Source organism: Protobothrops mucrosquamatus, unplaced genomic scaffold (assembly GCF_001527695.2).
Source record: "Protobothrops mucrosquamatus isolate PMUCROS unplaced genomic scaffold, P.Mucros_1.0 scaffold707, whole genome shotgun sequence".
In the NCBI taxonomy this organism is placed as follows: domain Eukaryota; kingdom Metazoa; phylum Chordata; class Lepidosauria; order Squamata; family Viperidae; genus Protobothrops; species Protobothrops mucrosquamatus.
The window spans coordinates 49,036-68,294 of record NW_015386988.1 but is presented as its reverse complement, the minus strand read 5'-3'; the positions used below and the strand labels follow the sequence as shown (position 1 = coordinate 68,294).

General features: G+C 36.5%; 1 protein-coding gene across 1 annotated transcript in view; it reads right to left on the bottom strand.

Moving 5' to 3' along the window:
- RTTN (rotatin) overlaps window positions 1-19,259 on the bottom strand; it is a 93,598-nt gene that overhangs the window by 70,104 nt on the left and 4,235 nt on the right. The window contains exons 3-13 of the mRNA XM_029284545.1: window positions 18,649-18,817; window positions 17,879-17,965; window positions 13,850-13,940; window positions 12,872-12,986; window positions 11,221-11,371; window positions 9,876-10,041; window positions 8,288-8,469; window positions 6,169-6,284; window positions 5,042-5,212; window positions 3,024-3,236; window positions 1,307-1,419 (exon numbers count right to left, since the gene is read on the bottom strand). Of these exons, the coding sequence (XP_029140378.1) occupies window positions 1,307-1,419; window positions 3,024-3,236; window positions 5,042-5,212; window positions 6,169-6,284; window positions 8,288-8,469; window positions 9,876-10,041; window positions 11,221-11,371; window positions 12,872-12,986; window positions 13,850-13,940; window positions 17,879-17,965; window positions 18,649-18,817 (1,574 nt within the window). The remainder of the gene's footprint in view (window positions 1-1,306; window positions 1,420-3,023; window positions 3,237-5,041; window positions 5,213-6,168; window positions 6,285-8,287; window positions 8,470-9,875; window positions 10,042-11,220; window positions 11,372-12,871; window positions 12,987-13,849; window positions 13,941-17,878; window positions 17,966-18,648; window positions 18,818-19,259) is intronic.

The window sequence follows — 19,259 nt, the reverse complement described above, 5'->3', positions numbered from 1 at the left end:
GCAGGGCCACTCACCGCCTCCACGGCCCGCTGCAGCAGATCGCCATGGTGGCCCTGCAGCACCATGGTGGCCACGCCCTCCACCCGCATCCCGCACCATCGTCTGCACGCGAGAGGGCACGAGGACGAAATCTTGTCCCTGCTGCCTGGCTGCCATGTGCTTGGCTGTGCTGCTCCATGTGGGCTACGCCCAAGGCGACTCTCCTCCAGGGGGGCTGCTGGTGAGGAAGGGGCCACGGAAGAGGTGAGGCTGGGGCAACGGCATGCGTGCCCACAGAAAGGGCTCCGAGTGCCGCCTCTGGCATGTGTGCCATAGGTTCACCACCACTGCCCTAAGAAGATGAAATTTGGCAAGCTAAGAGAGCTGGGTTAATTTAACCAATTAAACTGACCTTGTACTTTTTATTCTGAAGAAAGATAAGATAGATAGACAGACAGACAGACAGACAGACAGACAGACAGACAGACAGACAGACAGACAGACAGACAGACAGACAGACCTTTATTGTCATTTTTTACTGTGGGCATAATGGCACACATTAAAAATGAAATTTAGTTGCTTAAACTAAACATACTATATATAACATATGTATAGACCTATATCTTTTACATATAAGTAACATATAAATATTAATAACTGTCCATCTTGAATACATAACGGAAGGAGGAAGCTTTAGAGTTCACAAGGTTATACTGTATGGAAATGAAGGAAGTTTTACTTTTAACATTTTTTGCTTTTTCTGATACATTTGTGGATGTCACCATTGTCAAGGTAGTAAAGTTTGGGAAGGTTTTGTAATCATTGCTTGCCTTAAAATTTCTTTGTAAATCGTAAGATCTATATTTTGATTAGACAGATGTGTATGTTGGACTGTCTAAAAAATTAATCAATACATAGCTAAGTTACCACATAAATGGCACCAAATTGTGCAAATTCCCCATTCCCTTTATCAGAATAATGATGTCATAAATTTATCCAATATCCTCTATAAACATAAATTTTGCATGGATAAGTATATATATGGGGCTCATTTATACAAAATATAGTAATTTAAATTTTTTCACTTATTTTTAAGCACTCATTATGTATTTTTTTCTAATAATGTATGTATTTTTGCATTTTGTTCCTTTTGGGGTTTTTTTATTTTCCATTATTATTTTAAAAGCAACAAAATATAAATAGTTTATCCAATATGTTTATTGATAGTTAAAAAAACAATTTATATGGATTATGTATTTAATGGCTGAAACATCATCACAGAACCCCATCATAAGATTAAATATTGAATGCAAATTGCCCAACTTACATATCTGAGCAAATGTTGAGGAATTCCTTAAGTAGATCAAAATACTGGTGGCACGGAAGACTTTTTATGGCTTGTTCTGCCAGTTCAACTAAATCAAGAATATTTTTTTCTCCCTTTTAAAAAAATAATATGTATTATTTAATTTTAAGGGACAGATGAATTAATGATCTATGAACTAACTTACAGTCCTATGATCAACAAAAATAATTTACTAATAATGATGAATGTAACAAGTAAGCAGAAATTATCAACATTTCTATAAACAAGAAGATGAACCAGTTTACCAGTAGGATTACCAACAATCATATCAAATTATTAAATACTGGGGAAAAAACTGACTAAAGTTAATAGGCATGGAACACAGAGACAAGTATTTTCCCCCATGTACAAATGGATCTGCCACCACCATTTCATTAAACTGAGAGGACTGGGGGAATAATGAAGGATTTGATCAAATGGATTCAAGAAGATCCATGCCAGCAATATCAACACATTTTTTTCACTTTGCTCATCAATAGCAAGATGGGCTTGCTTTTTTGCTTTTTATTTAGCATAGATAGCAAACTTTGATTTGGGTAACTATTAACTGCAGAAGGCCACAATTTATAATTCATCAGAAATTAATATACCTATTAATGTTAATGTCATAATATCACATTTTTGGTCAAAACTTTATGAGTATCTTTTGCAAAAGGGACTAAGCTTGCATGATACTTTTACCATAGATCAAATTTAAAGAACAGGGTAACATTTATATCAAAAGAAATACCCTATACGTGAGTCAAAGCTCTCTCTCTCTTTCTTTCTTTTCTTCCCCACAAAAATGTATACACACAGAAATCTCAATATACAAAACATGTCAAGATGAGGAAAAAAACCAAACATGTTCTTCACATAAGATGATGAATGAAATCTCTAACAGAATATATAATTCTGCTATCTTTTCAAGAAATGAGAATACTACCAGTATTATTCATACACCTAAACAGCTTCGAAATTCCAAGAGTTTTAATTCAGTGGTTGATTCCTTACCAACATGTGGCAATCGAAAGGTCCAGAGACCCTTTCTAACAAGCCAAAGGTACAAGCCAAGTTTTATTCTTAGTCCTAGCTGACTTGAGAGACAATCCAAGTATCCAATCTGGGTTGAACACTGGGACCAGAGGTATGGTCTTCCAATCTTTTGGACTTGTGCTGGGGCCCACCCTCGGGGAACTTCTCTCTCACCAGAATGTGAGAGCACAAGTCCAAAAACTCAGAAGACTAAACCTCTAGTCCCGGTGACCAACTCAGATTGGATCCTGCAACGTTATTCTGGGACATTTGCCTTCATTCGTGACAATCCAAGAATCCCAGTTCACACATACCATAACTCTGATAACAGATATCTGATAACTAACATGTTTTATCATGACAACATATCATGATAATCCTTCCAACTCTGTTATTCTGTTATAACAAACCATAGAAAGATGTCTTTCAGAACCCATCAGTAAAAGGAGCTAGGTGGGAATGGACAAAACAATATAACCAAATGTCTGTTCAGTCACCATGAGCCAAGACTGAAAATATAAATATTTAAAGGATTCAAATGACTCCTTGGGAATTGTATGGATTATCAGGAATACAGTACTCTCACAACACCTAAGTAGGTCTAGGAATGCATTTACACCATTTTTTAACCACTGAATTTCACTTAAGCCAATTTAAGTCTTACCTCCTTGCGGACATCCAGCATAAAATTACAAGCACACTCAATTGAATAGGCAGCTTCTGCAGCTTGTTTATAAATACTGTAGTTTTCTGAATTCATTTGTTCCAAATAAGATGTGACTGATTCATGTATATTTGGATATTCCAAAGAAAATGGCATGTCCACGGAAAGGACAAACAAAGCTGTCACTAAAGTCTCTGGTAAAACACTAGTGGCCTTGAGGGAGAAAAAGAAAAAAGGTTTAGAAATAAGGCTATTGAAAAGTCAACCTATTTCATAATTTTTAGCCTTAACGTTTGATTATTGGTGAATATTTGACCAACGTATTTTCTTCAAACAAAATTATATTTAATTTGTAGAGATATTGCATCAATTTACATCAAAGTGATGGTAAATCTCTTGGGATGCATTGCATAGAGCTATAGAATTCATAACCTCCAGCATAAATATAGCAACCCAGGTTTTTGTAGAATGTTTGCAAAAAAACTATGCTTAAATCAAAAAGGTAATTGTTCAATTTCCTACGATAGACATATGTCAAGATTTTTAATCTCTTATCACTTTCTTCTAGATTATTTAAAAGATCTAAAATCCTAGATAAACTCTTACACCTTCTCCTATCCCCAAAAGAGATTTCAATAATCCCAAAAGATAAATATTTACAGTATAATTATAATTTGCTTATATCTGCCCCCATCAGGTAAAATATATTTCAGCCTCCTTTTATTAACTATTTTAATTGCTTTATAAATTATATTGCATTATCACATGGAATGAATCTACCTTCACAAATACATATTATTTTAAGTGGTTCTGTAAAGGAAAAACATCAACCAGAATTATCTAGTTTATAAACGTGCAAATAATATCGGTATCAGCTGAAGTTCACAAGGCAGCAAAGCAATTTTCAAGAAGGAATACAGAGGAGCAAAATTATACAATGCCCAGCAATGTTCTTTAGACTTTCAACCACAATTGGCTCCAGAATCTCCATTGTTGAGGACATTGTTGAATAAGTAGCACCGGGATTCATGACCTTTTGTGCTATAGTTGTTAGATGTATCACTGCGGTTCTTAAGAGAATCGTGGTTGTTAAATGAATCCAGCTTCCCCATTGACTTTGCTTGTTGGAAACCAGGTGGGAAGTAGCAAATGACAATCGTATGATGCTGGGACACTGCAACTGTCATAAATACATGCCGGTTTCCAGGCACCCATGAGACCGCGAGGATGCTGTGACAGTCATAAGTGCAAGGACCCGTCGAAAGTCCCAACCCTTTTTAAAGTTTCATTGTAACTTTGGATAGTTGCTAAACGAATGGTTTGCAAATCAAGGACTATCTGTACCAATCTCTAATTGAAATCAGAGATAAGAATAAGCTCCAGACCTGCTCAGACACAACAGCAGAATTGACGATTATCAGAAAATCTCTAGATTAACCGCACTGTCATTTAAGATGTAAGGTTCTTATCCAGCCACTAGGGGGCAGACAATACACTTGTCATTTTTATACTTGGCCCTTTAAAATGCTATTTTGCAATCGGTTCCACAGTGTATTGCAAAACATTGCAGTACAAGGTCTTTAACTCTAACCAGAAATCTATTCTGCATGAAACCAACATCAAGTGGCTTGTGTTTGACAACTGCAATTGAAAACATCACTATAAGGAGTATGAAATTTGAACACCAAGTCAAAGCAACAGCTTAGCATGAGGGAAGCAAAACGATGAAAACTAGATACTGATGAGTATGTTTCAAAACCAGACAGAACATCAACTACTTCTAGTAATCTATTAGATGCTACAGGTTGTTTGACATTGTAGAGAGTCAGGGAGATGACTTTGAAGGAAACAGGGAAAACCTTTACATAAGAAAGAGGGCTCTTTCTTGTTTTTAAGAGTTCTGCACTGTATTTCCCTTTATCTGTGTCTAATTGAAATATTATCATTTAAATGCACACTATCTTAAGCATTTTCCCCCAAAGTAACTTTGAAGATCTAAAGAAATTGGCACATCTCACCTTCTCTACAGGTAGCAATACTTGCAGGAGTCGAACTGTGAAAAGTGAAACACTAACAAATGCCATCCTGTGGTGCACTACTGCAAGCTCAGGTTTTTCTAAGCTGGTGTTACTTTTGTGATAGGTAATGACTTCACCTAATGAATCTAGAATTCCAATCAGTTTTTCTTTCTGTAGACAAAAAAAAAAAGTTGCAAATCAATACTCCCAACAGAAGCCAGGAATACAGTCACTTGCTAATGCAGGAACCGTTTGAAGATAAAGACTCCCTGGAGAATTTATTCATTGTTTAATTTATTTAGTTATTTAATTTATATCTCATAATCCCATCAATGAATAGCATTTATGTCGGCTAACCAAAATAAAAGCCACAAACATGTATTTCTACTACCTCCATTCATGCCAAAATAGGGTACCTAATAGATTCTTGAACAATTTTTTTAATCATTACAAATCTACAAAGAAAGTATGTGCCAACCTATTTTTAAAAAATACCATGTAAGGGCAATTGCTGAGGTGAGATGGACTTCTTCACTAATGAACAGCCAAAGCCCTGAGTTAACAGCTTATTGCATTAGTTTATGATGCTCTCCTTTAAGAATGTTCTTTTGTTCTTTGTTACTTTATGTTTCAAGGACTTTTTTTAAGACAAGTAGAGAAAAAAAGTCAAGTTTGTCACAACATCATTTGCAAACTCTTACTCTTAAGAAGAGAAAGAAGCAGACTGCTCTAGTGAAAAAAATAAAGCAAGGCAGTCTGAAAAATATGAATAGGACTTTAAGGAGAAGGCCACACAGTGGAGAGAGAAAGATCATTCTTCAGTCCCCCAATGACTTTTAATGGAATTTTACTTATACTCATAATGACTGCATTTAAAAAAATGAATACAGAATGTATCATTCAGTTATTATTGCTCCTAAACCAATCATAATGATAGGCTTAAAACAGAGATAAAGTAGATGTAATATAACCATCTTAAAGATAAAAAGATGACACATTTAAGATAAGCTGACAATCACTGTACAGAATTGGTCCTTGATTATGGCGGTGCATAAATATAACTACAGTAGCAAACAAATAAATAAGCAAATTTTTCTGGTTAAAATAGAAGAATTTTAAATCCTCACAAATTCTAGACCAAAAAGACTCTCGTCTTCCCAAACATCTTCAGACACAGCATCAACAATAAGTAGCAGGTCTTTGGCAACCAATTCCAACACTTGTATGGTTATTCTCCTACTACCTGAGAATTGATAAGAGAGCAAGATTAGTAAAGTTCCTTCTTGTTGAATAATACAATATGTTAATTAGTAAGGATTTCTTAAATAATCAAGAATTGAAATAAGGAACACTGTACATTTCCCTTCCTTGCATCGTGATGCTTGTTGCTCAGATGAAACTGCACTATACTAAATACCAGCAATAGCTTTGAAAACTTAAGATTTTTTTTTTCTTGCCAAAGAGACAGTTTAGAACAGGGGTGTCAAACTGCCGGCCCGCAAGCCGGATGTATCATAGCAAAACCGCACCCACCCCATTGCCAGCAATGGCAGAAAAAGTTGTGATACGTCGCGACATGTCACGTGACGTTGCGAGTTTGACTCCCCTGGTTTAGAAGTTTAATATTTTCTAAATGAAACATTGTTATATAATACTACTGCAAGTAGTCCTCAGTTAAAAACAGTAATTGGGATTGGAATTTCCATCACTAAGCAATGCACAAAGCACCTCTCTGGGCAAGGCCAGGTGAAGTGAGCCCTCAGCAGAGAGGAAGTAGGTGAAGATGACAAAGGTCAGCAGGAGGAGGGCAGCCATAAATGAGAGCTGATTCAAATTTTTATCATGTGGCCGCAGGGATGCCCCGACAGTTCTAACTGGAGGAACAAGTCACAAGTCAACTTTGAATTATTGTTGAATGAATAGATGTTTAAATGAGGACCACTTGTATATTTTAACAAAAGCTTTCAGTACAGAGTACCATGCCATTATAAGAAGTAAAAAGAGAAATAAAAAGTAGCATAAATCAGTAAATAACAAAAGAAAAGTGGTGTATATAAAACCTTCCATTTGAACACAACTAGCTCCTCAACATTTCAAAATCAAGCTATCAAAACTTAATCTGAGGCCTTTATGGTAATAATCGGACAAAGGCATTCCATAAATAGTGTCCCACACTATAAACTGCACACGGTTCTCTGTCTAATTTCCTTTTGTGAGTGCAGCCAGAAAAAAGTTTCAGAGGCTGAATCAGGAAGGGTTATTCGTAAAGAAGACTGCACTTCAGATATTGAATGCTTATTTTAAGTATCAGCAACAACTCTTCAAACTAGCCTTAGAAACAGAGTGTAATTAGAACAACTAAAAACATATTGGCATCACATCATTGCCTCAACCTTACTGCTCAATAACTTCTAGAACTTCTGAAGTTTCTACATTTTGGAGGCAGCGCCTTCCTGCTGAAAACAGTATGAAAATTCTTCCGACCAAGTCTGCTACTTTCTTCAGTTCTTCTCTCTACGTGAAACTACATTATAAACAGCTACCACTTTATCAATCAGCTGGTTACAAATTACATGCCGTAAAGAGGGCATTTTTTTTCCTGCAACGCCTCAAGAAAGTGGAGCTATTAAATCCCACATGATCTTCCTATCCATTCCCTCCAACAGTTCTTCTATCTCTCCCACCCCATTTGTCAAAATATCTTCTTTTAATCTTAAAGTAAAATGGTAAAAGGCAGTAAAACTAGACAGCTTAATGTTAAAATAAAACAATAACTTTAAGCAGCTTTATAAACTATCTCTCAAACTGACGTAGCTCATTTGGTTGCTATAAGGAAGGAAATGGAGGGAAGGAAGAACCATGAAGAATGTCCTAATCAACTTGAAGGAAAGACGGCATAAAATTATATTGGGTGAACTGTTCATCTTTATAAACATAAGTTTGAAATAGACAATATAACTGTAGCTATTCTATTTTGCTTTTGAGCTTCCCTTTGCGCAGAAAGAATTATAAATTAAAAGGAGATAAGATGAATATGGCAGAACCCCAAACGGAAGTGTTAAATTTTCCAAAACATTGCAGTTTTCACACTGACTACTACACAGATAGAAAAATGCAAATGGAGGTGCTTAGATTCACAACTAAACCATTCAGATTGCCATGTCAAGTATATTCTTTGTGTAGTAAAAGAAGAACAGTCAGAGATAAAGTACTATAAGCAAAAATTCCTTTAAAAATAAACGTTACCTGTTTTAAGAAGAGGCACCGCATGTTCCAAAATGGCTACACAGAACTGAGGAAGACTAAATTGTTGAAACTGTAGCTCTAAAATGTCCACATTTTCCAATTCTGGCAGGTCAACATGACCCATATCCAAAGGTGATGGATTAGATATTGCAGAAGTTACATTACCATGAGCGCTGCTTCCACTATGAAAAAACAAAACAATGATATATGTAAAAAAGACATTATGTTTCTATAACCAGCACTATATTATAAAAATAACCAATAAGCAGGAAGAATGGTAAAACTGGTCTAAAAAAATTATTCCACTCAAACAACAATTGATGGACCTAATGTAATTCCACCCATGTTTCTTCTCCTGTGGATAAAACAAGTTTCTATATCTTTTGTCAACAAGAACTTTATAGGTGATTTATAATACTATCAAACCTCTTAAAAATCAGATATATCAAATAAAATTGAAAACAGACCTTAGCAGTCAAAGAAAATGGAGAGGTTAGAATTGAGTGCCACTGAAGGCAAGTAAGAATTAAAAGCCTTTTTTCTGCCTATATAAAAATATATTAGTATTGGAGCTAATTTATCCTCTCTGGCAAGATAATTCCATATTTAGGATGCTGCCACAGGACAATCTTATTCCCTTGTTCCCACCAAGTAACCTATTTTTGGTGATGGGCTATAAAGCTTTTTAAAATAACTGCAACTTCAAAGAGTTTTACATTTCCCTAAGCCAATTAGGACTTCATAGCCAACTTCAGCACATTCATTGGGTACATAACTATTTATCTACATCTTCTACCACAAAACGTTTATATAGCTCATCCTATATTTTGCTCAAATGTCTGTCCAAGTTGTTTATAGTTCCTATGTGATCAAGGATGTGAACTCATTATGTGTTTGTAGATGCAATGATAACAATTTCTGGAAAAGCGTATAATTGCATACAATAAAATACCTTTTATGAAATATTAATAAAATATAATTTTATTTTGTGTATTTTTGGTTATTTTGGTTATTTTTGGGAATAGCAACACTGAAATACTTACATAAAAGGAAATGCAATCCCAAATAATCTTAGTTTACAATCTGGGTTGATCACTGGGACCAGAAGTTTAGTCTTCTGAGCATTCTGATGAGAGAGAAGTTCACTGAAAATGAGCACCAGTATGAGTCCAAAAGCTCAGAAAACTAAACCTCTGGTCCCGGTGACCGACCCAGATTGAATCCTGCAACATTATCCTGGGACATGTACATTTGCCTTCATTTGTGAATCCTAGCTTAATCCAATGGCAGCAGAAAGAAGTTTAAATTACTCCAGACTTACAGGTATATTATGTTTTACTGTGTTGTTCAATGATTTACTGAGTTGTTCAACCAATATAATTGATACAAATAAGAACAAGGACAAAGTTTATATATCATTTCATTTAAACTACTATTGGTCCTTCAATAAGCATCTTTTTTGGTCCTTCAATAAACTACAAGTCAACAACTAAATAATGCAAACACAAAGAGGAGGAGGAGGAGGAGGAAGAGGAGAAGAAACGCATTCCTTTTGTAATAATCATAATATTCCCAGCAGTCTTCTTACCTGGAAGATTCTGCATCCCAATCCTGACCATCACCCCTTGGACGCTGGCCTATTCGTCCTATTACGGAAGGTCGAGGGCTGCTGCTTCCAGGAGATGGATTCTGGGAATGAGGAAATCTTCGGGCATCTTGGCAATATGACATTGAGGAATTCTGGGAAATGGTACCTTTCATAACATACATAGATAGAAACATATGACCTCTGTCATATCAGAAATACATACTTTTACTTAAAAGGAAAAATCTATTTCAATGGAAACCATTATCCCTGCCTTCAGGCTATACTCAAATACTCAGAAGATTCAGTTAGAATATTTTTTTTTCCTTTTGCTATAACTAGAAAATGCAGCAAAAATGGGGGGGGGGGAAATGAACAAATATGTAAAGGTGAGAAATAATGAATGCAAAGCAGGATTAATGCATATCTAAATGGGGACCCATATACCAATAAAACACAATGAGGAATGGCTGGTATGATCTATGGCATTAGCTAAGGAGTTTCAAATAAAGCCCTTGCTGCAATAGCTATAGAATGTTCCTATGTGTGATACAGATAGTCCTTGACTTACAACAGTTCATTTAGTGATGGAAAAAAGTGACTTTTAACTGTTTTTCACACTTACGACGGTTGCAGCCTCCCTATGGTCACGTGATCAAAATTCAAATGCTTGGCAACTGACTCATATTTATGACGGTTGCAATGTCCCGGGGTCACGTGATCTTCTTTTAAGATCTTCTGACAAGCAAAGTCAAGGGGGAAGCCAGATTCACTTAACAACCCTGTTAACTAACTTAACAACTGCAGTGATTCACTTAACAGCTGTGGCAAGAAAGGTCGCAAAATGAGGCAAAACTCTCTTAGCATCTGTTTTGCTTAGCAAAAGAAATTTGGGGCTCCATTGTGGTTGTAAGTCGAGGACTACCTGTACCATTTGTCACTCTGTCATTAATGAAGGAAATCCTGAAAAACGCAAAAATAAAGTCAGATCTAGGATCCACTGGATGTTACATGGTATGCTGAACATAAATATTTATAATTCCATTATTCACTGCTTGAAATGATTACTCCCGAAATGTACTCTGCTATTTTCATTTCACTATTTTAATTGTTACAACCCACCATTACATTTTCTTATTAACATTTTTAGATAGAACAGACTCCTTAGCTGCAGGAAGTAAATTGAGTTTGAATCCCGAAACTCTTCTCCACTACTCTTTTTTTTCACATAGTAAAAGCCATTTGAGCAATACACTTCTACATCTTACTTAAAACAGGAAAAAAAGACATCATTAAGTTAATGGTGAATAAAACAGACTTGGGTTATCCTGATGAGCTATATGCAGACCTGTATCGCTTGAGACAAAACTTGGATCTCTATGGAAGTTCAGTCTGTTCCTTAACAAAACACAAAGTTGCTCTAAACATAAGACAGCCTGCAATGCCAAGTGATGTTGTCCATCTTTTGCAAGGCCTAGTGTTGTTAGACTCAGAAGACTCTAAAATAAAAAACAAGTACATTTTGTTGACTTGAGCAAAATACTTTTAAAATATACATGTCTGCCTGATTAATATATTCAGTATGCCCTAAATATGTATGCATATGCTTCTTTCCTAAATATTTCTTGTCAAATGTTGCAAATCAGAAACAAACCCAAAGTCCATGGAATTTTTGCTGTGCAATCATTCGGGACTTTTACAGTTGTATTTTTCGACAGATATTTCAATATAAAACATTTGCATTTTGTTCTTTGTCCATGATAAAGGACTGACTATAAAGCATTTATTTCCTGAAACTATATTCCAGGAGGATGATTTTTATTTTGTTCAAGAAGTGAACTCTCTTATAAACACCCTTAGGGACTGCAATTTTCGGTGCGAGTATAAACATCTATCCCTGGAGTTTTATATAAATACACGAAATTATAGGCTGTACATTAAATGGAGTCATATCCATATAATCAAAGCAATTCATATTTTAGATGAATCTCAGGCACGTATCAGGCAAAGATTACCTTTGCTTCCCATATATGATCAAATGTCAGATTTGTCAGGCATAAGAAGACAGACATAATAAGCCACTGCTTCCCATTTCCAATTCAAAGCCTTAAGATGGTTCAGAGATGTCTGGAAAGCATTCGAGGATGCTCTTAAGAATTTTTTTGGCAACTATAGAGTACCAAAATGCATTCAGCTAGTTGACAAACTTCTTACAGCATACAGGACCTTGAAATGCAACATGTTACTATGTCATTTTCTGCATTCACACTTGGACTTCTTTCCTGAAAATCTAGGTGCAGTCAGGGGTGAATATGGAAAAATGGGCAACTGGAATCCATCAGTGCTGGCTGACTCCTGTTGGACATTGCAGTGAGATACATCAGATACTGATACTGAAAATCAGTAGCAAAACACTTTTAGCCTTGAATTCATGCAGCAGGTCAGAAACATTACACATAACAGTCATTAAGAGTTAATTTCATATTTCTCAAGATTCCTAGGAGATACAGTCATTCCGAAACTATCTTTGTGTTCAGTTTGAAAGAGCCTATCATAATAACCAAGTTTTTCAGGAAGCGAAACTTTTGTGTTCCCAGTGAAACGAAAGTCATGCAGGCCAATATTACTCAGCCAGATTTTTAGACTGAATTTAGCATTGTTATCCACCTATCAAGTCCTTCCCAAGGACCTGGGATAGGCAGATGATGTTTGATGGTGTTAAATATATTGTCAGAGGATGCAAGCTGTTCTAAGTAACACTGCCTTTTGCAATGAACTGATCCTTCTTGCAGGAAGTAACATCAAGAAAATCTAAGAGCTACCTCTGAAGTTAGTAGGAGGGAAATGTCCACTTTTGAATATATTGGCTTCAGTACAGAAAAATGTCTTGCTGTCACACTGTGTTTCAAAGCAGAGATCCTGACAACTTCAAGGTTTCCAAATATTAGTTTACCCAAAGGAACCAATGAAACATTTTAATTAAATGAAAGCATTCTAACCTGAATAATCTTTGGCCTCTGTAAAAAGATCTCAGCAGGGAAGTCTTGCATGATAACATCTCGCAGAAGCTCACAAGTATTCCAAATTAACTTGGAATTTTTGCTTCTCAGTGAACTAAAAAACACATGTAAAAAATGACGCTAGGCATTTGCCTTGCAAATTTATCTAAATCTTTCTCATTAATTTAGTTTTAGACTGGATAATAAACCAACAACAGCATAGTTTAAACGTTGAGACATACAACATAGATTGAGAATCCAGCAATCATCACTTTATCACATGGTATCTCTGCCTTTTGCTACTCATGAGTTTTTCTAGAAATGAGTCTGAGATGTCATGCAAGGAGGAAAAAAACCCTGCACTGATTTGCAGAATTACAAGCATGTTTATTCTGTTGTTGGTTTTAGTGCAGTGCTAATCCAATGCAAAGTTATCAAATTTCTAGCCACTGGGAGCCTTCAAATACTGCCTCCTAGCAAGCTTTCTTACAGCCTGTAGTGTAACCTAACACTCCTTTGTGATCTGTGAGACCTAATTTTCATGTCTTGAGGCTCTCCAGTATTGTCTGTATAAAGAATAAATACTGTATATACTGTTTTACGACAGTAGCTAACAACATTACAATACAGATAGCTGCTCCTGAGCACAATTCAGGCAAATCTAGGACCTTTTAAGCCCCATGTATTTCAGTACACCACAGCCTTTTAACTGCATTCTGTAATCAATGGGAGCTTACCATTAAGGAGATTAATGTTTCATCAATGAAATCAACCCAAGCTGGGAAAATCTAGCTTCAGCAAAAGCATCAATTAGAGGAGCCAGAATTGAACTTTTGTCCAATTAAGCCGGGGGGGGGGGGAGCTATAAGTTGATTTTGTCATAGCTTTGCTAAAGTTACACTCTTCAAAAGCATTCATAAGTTGAGGCAAAATACACTTAATATTCTGAGATAAATTATAGCACTGATTTTATATTACCTTTCACTTGATGAAAGAACATGTCTATCTGTGGTGGTTAGGGATAACCAAGGAAAGGTAGAAAACTTCAGACATTTCACTACATGCTTCACTGGAAGAAAAAAAAAGCAAGTGTAAATTATTCAAATGCTTTCCTTATAGGAACAGACAGTGTTTACACAACAGTGTTTATACTACCTTAATGTTAATATTTTTTAAGGAAAAAAATCTGGTATTGCTAATGTCCAGTTTCAAAATTCTACATTAAAAAGTAATCACGTACTTTGAAATTGAGTTTGAAACTAGATTTTAAATATTTATTACTTAATTGGCTGCAGAACAACTTTTTAATACAGGAACGAAAAATATGCTGGAGATCTACAACTGGATGGCTTAAGCCAGTGGTGGCGAACCTATGGCACGCGTGCCAGAGGCGGCACTCGGAGCCCTTTCTGTGGGCACGCGCGCCATGCCCCGGAGATGGCAACCGTCCTCTTCAACCAGCCGCCCGCTAACTCGCCGAGGTCCCACGTGGTCGGATGCATCCCAGTACCCATGCGCTTGCTGGCCTCTGTGTGTGGGGGCCGATGGTGTCAGGCAGGAGCCACCCTGGCCCCTGCCTCGCCTTGCCCTGTGACATGGCACCCCCGCCCTGCCTCGCCTTGCCTCACCCCACAGCACTAGCCTCCTGCCCACCACCCCACCCGCCAGAGACCCTTGGATCTCCCCCAACCCTGCCTGGCCCTCACAGGTGTCCCTCCCCATGAGCAACATCGGGGCTGGCCACGCCCACCCATTTGCCACACCCACTGTAGCCACGCCCACCCAGCGGACCACGCCCGCCCGGCACCCGGCAATACATAAGTGGGCTTTGGGTTGAAGTTTGGGCACTCGGTCTCTAAAAGGTTCGCCATCACTGGCTTAAGCTATTTGCGTAAATTATGAGAAACTCAACTCAGCATGGTTCACCCTCAGATGAATTCACTCGCCGATGGCTAGATAAAACTTTTTCTTGATACTAAGGGGAATACACAAAATAATTAATTGCCCTCTTACACCATTTAGATTAATTTTGCAACTTCTTTTTCCCATTCTTCTTGTCAACGCTGCCAACATTGGATGTTCCCGCTTTGACAACTGATGAAAATGCAGCCATTTTCCTCTATTCCTTTACAATGCTTTTCTTGCTTTAGAAATCAGGTGCAGCAAGGGGGGGGGTTGGAATGTAGGCTCAGCTAGCTATAACATAACGCTGTGGTGGGAACCCAAGGACAAGCTGATAACGTTTTGGCGGGCTGTGGAGCTAAGGAGAAAGCCTGCACTTTAAGCTAATTGGGGAATGTGATTTAGGAGTTTATTGGGGGTGGGAATTGCACTTTGTTACTTTGTATCAGGGGAAAGGGAATTTAGTTTTTGGGTTCAACTATGTAGTGCCAATACTTTGCTTCCCGAATAAAAGATTCAAGAAAAACAATGCCTTGAAGTTCTTTTGAAAGGTTTCATCTATTGGAACCATGACACTTCCCACAGTTTGGCAGACTTTTTGAATGGTACTTTTGCCTTAAAGTGGATGACTGGTGATTGTGGACATATATGGAAGCTCAATCCTCACAGTTCAATATTTCTTGTTTCTTTAGAAGCCACCTTAATGTCCTCAATGCTCTTCTGTTTTCAGCTTTTGAGCCAGGCAAGGTTGGGAAAGAGGCACAGCGGGGATTCCAGCAATGCTCTTCATTGTGATAGACTAGAAGAACAGAATCTCCAGGACCTGACAGAGTTACTCTCTGCTCTATCTTATGCCAAATAAAACCAAACTGGAATTATTTTGATTTTGTTCTCAGGCTTCTTCCCATTCTTGGATCTAATTCCTCTCTTAATGATTCAGTTTTCTCTGTTCTTTCCCAACATAAGGTCAGGGTTCTTTCACTTTCCCCTTTTTGTTCAAACCACTTATCTTTTCATATTCAGTTTACTACTTTACTGGGTAGTATTTTTATACAACATTGAAGTATTCCCCCCCAGGTTTCCCCATTTCTTTAATTTATTCAGTCTTTACACTGTTAATCAACAGTTACACTACGTAATCTTCTTTTATATAAAATTTAATTTTAGTTCCAAACCTGCCAAATTTTTTAACCAATACATACCAAAAGTATTTAAAATTTTCATAAAAATTCTATCGGCATCAAAACATTCAATCCATCACTGTGTCAGAGATCTCATTGCTATAACAACAGAACACACAAAACCCCAAACAGAGAAAAAAGTAACACTGAAGCTCAGTGTTATCAATAAGCTGAAAGTAAATTGAGTAAACTTATCATTCCTTGTCACATTTAAAACAACCAGTCTGATCATTAATATCTACTTCTCCTCACAGTGGAAAACCATATATTGATTCTTTTATAACTTGAGAATACAGCATTCCTCCTTATCTCACCAACAGAGTTGAGAAGCTTAGAGAAACCTGTTCTGTATTGCTTAGAATAAGAACTACAAATTAATTAATATAAAAAAAAAACAAATGTTCTTTGCTAAAAGGCAAAACAAAATCTACCTGCTGAACAATGAATGGATGTTTAATATACCCTGGAAGACATATAAGTTGTATTCAACTTACAACTACAATCGGACCAGATTGTCTTAAGTTGTTGCAATCGTAAGTTGAGTCAGAACCAGTTTTATGACAATTTGTATAAAGGTTTAAGCAATTCACCACAGTCTTTAACCACACAGTCATTAAGCAAATCCAACTTCCCCAATGGATGTCTTTTGCTGGAAATATGCAAAAAAGGTAGCAAATAGAGATCATGTGACTGCAGGACACTTCAACCAGTCTTAAATGAGAGCTAGTTATCAAGTATCCAATTTCAGTCACCACACCATGGGTGAGCTGATGGTCATAATTGTAAGTACAGGCCATAAGTCATCTTTTTCAAGTCCATCATACTTTTGAACTGTCCTTAAATGAATGGTCACAAGTCAAGGACTACTGATATTCAGAATATATGAACAATTGGTCTGAAAGAACATATTAGTCATTCTTAAATTACTTCACATGGTAGAGGGCCATTATTTGTCTTAGCTTTTAACATATTTCAGGCAGATGATTCAACTACTATGTAGCTCCAAATTATTTACATAAAAAGGCATTATTAAGCACTGTATCTAATGTGCCCTAAATGTAGCTTTATAACAAGATAATACACAATTCAGGTGAGAGCCTGAGCTTATACTATTTTTAAAAGTTTTGGTTCAAATTACTTTTCCCCCTCTTGTTTTGGTCCCTTTGACACATAAACTATTGGTCTAGTTGGCAGCAAATTAGTAGAGGACAAGTTACAATCTATTATAATTGCCCTGAATTCTGTGATACAATTGGGATTTACTAAAGTTGAGAAAACCTCAGCAAATAACAGTTGATAACATCCCAATTACAGTGTAGTATAGTGTCTGATTAAGACTAGTGCTTCCAGAGAGATCTTTTTTGCAGTTAAGTACCTTATCAATCTAAATTGAGTAACTCAGAGAACTCAGTTTTCATGTGTGCATATTTTAATATATTTACTCTTGACCCTGAGCAGCAATGTCCTAGATAGATAGATAGATAGATAGATAGATAGATAGATAGATAGATAGATAGATAGAGATAGATAGATAGATAGATAGATAGATAGATAGATAGATAGATAGATAGATAGATAGATAGATATAAAAATACTTGGATTACATCTACCTATTTGGTGCTGATAAAGCTGAATCAATTGCTTATCTGCTGTCCTAATACTTACAGAACAGAGATATAATTAGAAACAGCTTCTCTTTAGCTAAGACTCCTGGATGGATGGAAAAATATTACATATATTTTTCTTATTAGGTGGTTAGTGCAAGAAATAATTAAATATTGGGACAAAACATGCTTAGCGGATAAACCAATTGTGTATACCCCAGCTCTGTAAACATCTGCTATTACTATTATCTGTAATTTCTGTGTTGATCAATGATAAATTACTGAGAGAAAATTTACAAATAAATATTGCAATTACCTACCAGTTGGCTGTTTGGGTGGCGTTTCGGACTCTTGTGAATGGTTTTTCCCTTGATGAAAATATCCAGCATGAGGTTCTTGGGGAATTACTTGGCAAGACATAAAACAATAATATGTATCAGCATTTATTTTTTATTTTTTTTATTGTTATAGTCCAGATCCCCAATGCCACTATTTATCAAGAATTTTTGCACTATCAGATATGTTTTTTCTTCTTGGAATCATAGGTAAAGCTCAACTTACTACCACAACGAGGATGACAATTTCTGCTGCTAAGCAAGATGGTTGTTAAATGAGTCACACTGAATTTTGCAACATTTTTCTGCCCTGGCTGTTAAGCAAATCACTGAGGTCATTAAGTGAATCACACAGCCCTTAAGAGAATCTGGCTTACTTTTCAGTGCTTTGAACTCAACGAATGCTCCTGGTTATTTTGAACCTGACAGGCAGCTGGGAAGATTGCAAATAGCAATCACGTGGCCCCTCGCCCCCCCCCCCATGCTGCAACTGTCCTAAATATATGCTGGTTGCCAAGAGCCCAAATTTTGATCATGTAACTCTGGATATGTTGCAGCCATTGCAAGTATGAGGACTGTAAGTCACTTTCTTCAGTGTCGTAACATTGAACGGTCTCTAAACAAATTGTAAGTTGAGGACTACTTGTACTTAAAGGATCAACAGTGCTGAACACAAACAGCATTAGATTCAGGAAACTTTGCTAATAACATACTGTGAATAATGAATAAATTACCTGGATTAGCTTCTGGTCCACCTTGAGAAGGCTTTGCTTGATAATTCAAAGTGATGTCTGAAGGCAGCACAAACAGCCCATCAAGAATCCCATCGATCACTGCTTGTAGATTGGAATCCACATTGGGACGAAGCTGAGTGAAGAACTCTACTGCCCCGATCCCAACCAATTGTTCCACAACAGAAGGACGCTAAAATTACAAATGCAATATTGAATTTAAAATTATCAGAAAAATGACTAAGCTCTTCTGAGTTAAACAAGTACTAGGTCTTTAATTACAGCAAACTTTAAAAAAAAAGCCAAACAACAATAACAAAAACCCTCATCTTTTCCTGGTTGCAAATATAGAATCTGGGGCTTGGGTATCATGTTTGGACTGTCTGTTTCATGTAGTATTTGCCCCCTTGTTGTTATATTTTAATACTTAACTCTATATTTGTACACATAAGCACTTAGATTTACACTACATAGAGTTCATTCATTATGTGTACTATATAGTACACAGTATAAGTATCATACTAGCACTTTTTTTCTCTGTACAGCACAGAATTTTGAATTGATTAAGCTTAATTGCAATTGGGGTAGCCTTATAAATGAACGAACAAATACATAAAGTTTGAAGTTTGAAGTTT